This window comes from Entamoeba invadens, assembly GCF_000330505.1.
Source record: "Entamoeba invadens IP1 unplaced genomic scaffold scaff_1105074725111, whole genome shotgun sequence".
In the NCBI taxonomy this organism is placed as follows: domain Eukaryota; phylum Evosea; order Mastigamoebida; family Endamoebidae; genus Entamoeba; species Entamoeba invadens.
In genome coordinates this window covers 164,278-170,149 of record NW_004443550.1, presented here as the reverse complement: position 1 = coordinate 170,149, position 5,872 = coordinate 164,278, and the positions used below count along the sequence as shown (strand labels likewise).

General features: G+C 22.3%; 2 protein-coding genes across 2 annotated transcripts; both read left to right on the top strand.

Moving 5' to 3' along the window:
* On the top strand, window positions 1–1,843 carry EIN_292070 (hypothetical protein; the record flags this gene model as incomplete). Its single annotated transcript, XM_004258771.1, has 3 exons — window positions 1–2; window positions 31–644; window positions 747–1,843. Coding segments are annotated over 3 exons (1,713 nt in total), but the record flags the coding sequence as incomplete, so codon positions are not given.
* Window positions 1,844–2,065: 222 nt separating this feature from the next.
* Window positions 2,066–2,779, top strand: EIN_292060 (hypothetical protein; the record flags this gene model as incomplete). Its single annotated transcript, XM_004258770.1, has 1 exon — window positions 2,066–2,779. The coding sequence occupies one exon, from the start codon at window positions 2,066–2,068 to the stop codon at window positions 2,777–2,779; it is 714 nt and encodes a 237-aa protein (XP_004258818.1).
* Window positions 2,780–5,872: the final 3,093 nt, after the last annotated feature.

The window sequence follows — 5,872 nt, the reverse complement described above, 5'->3', positions numbered from 1 at the left end:
GAGTTATAAGAAGAGAAGATGAAGGTAAAGATATAGAAGTAATGGAGCTGCATTCTTTGGTTATCACTATACTGAAGAATATAAATGCTTTTCTAAATATTTATCTATAGCTCAAATATTTGATTCTCTTGAAATTGATAACAAAGTAAGACCAGAATTAAACACAAATTGTTTAATATATGCTTTACAACAAGCTAAAATAGATGATAAAATTATTGATTTATATCATCTTCATTGTTATTCTAGATATCAGCGAATTAAGTTAATTGATGAAGTATCTAAATCATGTAATATTAGAATTCAAATAAAACATGAAGAAACAATACTTAAATCTAATGCAAACACTATAATGAAATATATAGGTTCGGATAATAAAGATGCTAAACAAATTAATATGTATTTATTTAGAGATAATAATATGAAAGGTAATCACTATTTCTTAGATGTTGATTTACCAATTACTCCATTTTATCTTAAAAATAGAGAAGAAATGAATAAATGGGCAATTGATCATAATAAAAGTATAGAATCTATGTTCAATAAGCAACGTTATAATAAAAATAAACAATGTTATCAAGTTAAAGATAAAAATCAATACACAATTAAATTATCTGAACTTGTTTTATATATTAGAGATCATAATGGTTTTAAGTCATATTCATTATCAGATGTATTACATTTAAAATCTGATTTATCCGATTATGTTAAACAATCAATTGATAATTTAGATTATTAAGATTTCGAAGTTAAAGACATAAAATTAGATGAAACACCTAAAAAATGCAAATCTAAACAAGTGACATATTACTATGCTGATTTTGAAGCAAGTACTCAAGGTATTCATAAAGCTTATTGTGTTTGCTATTCTAAACGGGATTCTAATATAATTAATTGTAAATATGGAGATGATTGTGTATTTGACTTTTTATCAGATTTAGATTCAAATTCAGTAGTTTACTTTCATAATTTAAAATATGATTGCTGTTTCTTAGCTAAATATGGAATAAACACATGTATTAAGAAAGATAGTAAAACCATGAAAATGACATCAAATTATAACGGAAAGCACTTGATAATTAAAGATAGTTATTCAATGATTTCTGCTCCATTATCATCTTTTCCAAGTATGTTTAGTTTATCTGGTATTCAAAAAGAGATTTATCCATATAACTACTATACTCAAGAAAGAATTCAAAATAATGTTGGTACCATATCAGAATCTGGTGAATATGAATGTAAGAAATGGAATGAAGAACAATATAAACTATTTAATGAAAATATCGATAAAATAGAAAATTGCAGAATTGATGAAAATCATTATAACATGAAATTGTATTGTAGATTCTACTGTAAACAAGACGTAAGAATATTAAAAGAAGGGCATATCAAATTTAGAAATGATAGTTTAATTAGTTTAAGCATAGATCTGGATAAATTTATTAGTATATCTGCTTTAGCTAATTACTATTTCAAAATACATGTTTATACTAAAATTCCAAATCTTAAGCAATATGGTGGTAAAATAAGAGAATATATACAAGGTGCAGTATATGGAGGAAGAAATATGTGTAGAGATAATAAGAAATGGCACATAACAGATGTATTATATGATTATGACGCATGTTCACTATATCCTAGTGCAATTCATAGATTAAAATTGGCTACTGGTAAACCAATAGTAATACCAAATGAATTTCTAAATTCTTCCATATTGGATCATCTAATGTTAGAACAGCAATTAGAGCAAACAAACGAGCGTTATATATCAGCATTTATTGTAGATATAGAAATAACTAAAGTTAATAAAGAATTGCATTTTCCTATAATCTGTAAAAAGACTTAGAATAAAAATAAAAATGTGAATGAATGTTGCACAATGAGAGTAGATAATATTATGCTTGAGGATTTAATCAAATTTCAACAAATTGAATACAAAATAATAAGAGGATATATGTAAATTGGTAATAAATCAGATGTATTTAGTAATGAAATTGAAAAGATATACAATTTAAGAGCAGAACTTAAAAAGCAACATAATCCGTAACAAAACATCTATAAGTTGCTTATGAATTCATCATATGGTAAAACTATTCAAAAACCAATTAAATCTGATTTAGTGTACAAAAATATTGAAACTAAAGTTAACAATGAAATTAGATATAATGCAGATAGATATCTTAAAAAGAATTTCACATTAGTTAAATCTATGAATGATATATCAGATAATATCAGATGTTTTGAAACAAATAAATCATTTGATAACTTTTATGTTCCTAACTTAATTGGAGTACAAATATTAAGTATGAGTAAGAGAATAATGAATGAAGTAATATGTTTAGCTGAGGATTTAAATATTCCGGTATATTATCAAGACACTGATTCAATTCATATTTTAAAGAATAGTATCGAATTATTAGAACAAAAATATAAAGAAATATATGGGAAAACGTTAAGAGGCGGTGAATTAGAACAGTTTCATCCAGATTTTGATGAATTATCTGGAGATGTAACAAGTGTAGAATCTTACTTCTTAGGTAAGAAAGCTGATTGTGATAAATTAACAAATGAAAAGAAAGAATATGCGAATCATCTAAGAATGAAAGGAATTCCAAATAAAGTATTAAAAATACAATATAAAGATCCATTAGAATTATATAAGAAACTATATGAAGGAGAGCCTTATACATTAAATTTACTTGAGTTAAAACCAAGTTTCGAATTCGATAAACAATTTAATATTAAAACAAGAGAGCACTTTACTAGAAAGATATCATTTTAAGATAATATTCCGAACAAATTATTAAAAAAGAATAATCCAAATATATATCACATTTTAAGACTTTTATATGGTACCAGCATATATCAGTCTATTTTTTTAGTATTGTGTCATCGTAGTTCATCTGAAATTATTATATATTCGAAAAATATAATAAAATACAATTTGAAAACTAATGAGAACAACTTATAAACTATAAAATGTTCTGAGAATAAGTAATAGTTAAAGATAATTACTAAAAATATATCACATCTTTCGATATTATATATTTATCTAACATTTCTTCATTAATTTCATTCGAATCAGAATTACTTTCCTCATGATATTTCTTTAGAGGATTATTACTAAATGTCATTCCTTTGTGATTATTATCTTTAATACTATATCTAACCCAATTATCACTAAATTTACTAACTCTAGGTTTAATTAATTTTAAAATATTGTCTTTAATTTGAAATAACTCTTCAGATTCAACTCTATTTTATAAATCAACTTTGTGGTCATTTATTTCTGTGATATGAACACATTTCTTTTTAATATGATTAATTATACTAGTCATTGTAAATCCCATTTTAGAAAAATAAAAAAAATAAATTATCACTTAAAAAAATCCTTAAAAATAAATATATGTTTTTTGACTCTATATTGTGCTTATGGAGTGGGGGAAAGTAGTCCCCCCCTGAATCAGCACAATATATATACTACTACCTATTGATTTTGCAATTAAATAAATTTTAAAAATGTTATTACAAAACATAAAAACAAAATTTGTTTTAAATTATAAATATTTATAATAACTAATTATTTAAAATATTTTAATAAAACTAAAATTTTTAAAGTTTTATTTTTTATTTATAATGATTAACTTGTTATATCATTTATATTGATTGATTTGTTTAATTTTTAAATTCCTTTATTATTATTGATTATAATAAAAAAATAAATGTTTTTATTATTTATATCAACAATAATAATTATTGTGTATTTTGTGTATTTTTTCACTTTGAAATAAACCTTCAATAGATAATTTAATAGTTTAATTTATATTTAATTAAACTGTTTTTTAAATGTTTTTTTATTAAAAAGTTTGTTTATAACCAAATTGAATTTGTTTTTACACAACTTTTTTGTGTGTTTCAAGTTTATTTTGTTGACTTTAAAACTATATAATATAAATAGAAATAAGCATATAAATTAGGTTTTGTATTTATATCATACGATTTTATTTTTAATTTTATTTTATTTTTATTCAACATTAAATAGAAAACAAATTATTTTTAATGCATATGTGGTTATTATGTTAAAATATATAAATTTTATTATTTTTTTATAATTATAATAGTTTATTATATCGGTTATGGTATATCAAAGTTGTTTATAAAATTCTCAAAAATGTTTTTATCATATAAATATTATCAATATAAAATAACATTTTTGAATTTAACTTTGGCAAAAAGTGGTATTAAAGCGATTTTGAGGTTTTAATATAAAATTGAACTTTTAAATTTGATTATTTATTTACTGATGTTATAAATATTAATTCAGGAATTGTTATCTCATTATACTCCTTTTAATTAAAGGTTTATTTATTTTACATAAGTATATAATTAAAATAATAATAATAATTTTATAGTAGTTTTGTATTAACGAAAATAAACTATATTTAAATGATTGAGAAGTTGTTTTGAATAGTTATTTAAAATAAAGCTTAAGGTTTATTTTTTTAAATTTTATTTATTCATAGGCAAAACAAGGAAAAATGTTTTTAATGTTTTGATCTTTAATTTATATAACAGTTTTGAGAAGGCTTGGAAGAACCAAAAAAATCAAATCTGCTACCGTTTTTTGATTACTTTGGGAAACTCTGGGTTGTGTTAAAAATAAACAAGGTTGAACAAAAGAATAATATTTTATGATTAAATAATAATTAATAATAATTATTATTATCATTTTTTTTTCATCCCGAAAAATAACCGTTTTTAAGACCAAATAATAAGAAAGATACACATTTATTTATATATTTGCCCGTTTTATTGTATAAAATCCGCTTAATATTCAATAGCTAAAATTAGTCTGGTCCCTGGTTTTTCCCGTGGTTTCTGTTAATTCCGCTATTTGTAATTGATAAATTAAAAATACAAACTTAACCCTCCACAAAAGAAAATAAAAAACCAAAAAAAACAATCAAAACAATACAAACAAGCGGTTGTTGTTCGTGAATTAAAAAAACAGAAAAAGCTTAAACAAACCAAAAAAGTAATCATTTTATTTTTATAAATCAGTTGTATTTTTTTAAAACAATAACATGCAATGTCTCCGGTTTTAGGGGTACCGAACACATAGGTTTGGGGTTTCTTTTCTCAAAATCATCGAGAAAGCAAAAGACAAATATAAACAAGAGACAAAAGAAAAATAATAATTTTAATGATTATCTTTTTCATAACACAATTTTTTGGTTTAGTAAAACAGTGAGAAAAGCAAAATGTCGATTATTTGATAACATGATATTGAGGGGGAAATGTTATTTGTATGAAAACTAAAAATAAAAAACAACAAAATTGAATCAGGGCAGTGTTGAAAAAATAGAATTAAAATATTTATTATAATAAGATCATTCGACGTTAAATTTGGGGAAAATACCACAAATTCAAATTGTGAATAAAGTTGAAACAAAGATAGTTTAAAAGTATTAAAATAAATGGAATTGATTACTATAACTTTAATTGTTTTATTGTGTAGATTGTTATAAGTTCATTGTGTTTAACACAAATCTAAATTATTATTATTGATTAACATATTGTAATTATTAAAATTTTGAAAACAGTTCAAAACAAACCCACCATAAGCACAATTCAATTACTCTTTAATATTTTTTTGTCCTTTTGAATTGAATTACCATTGATTTTCAAAAATTATGGGTTTATATATTATTAAACTATAATAAAACAATAAAAGTATTAGACTATGATATATCAAATTATAATAAAGTCCAAATCATATTATTTTAAATAAATGCGTATTTGTTAATCCAAAAATGCATTTATTGTTACATTTCAACTTTATTGAAACAAACAAGTAGCATTTTTGTGTATTGTG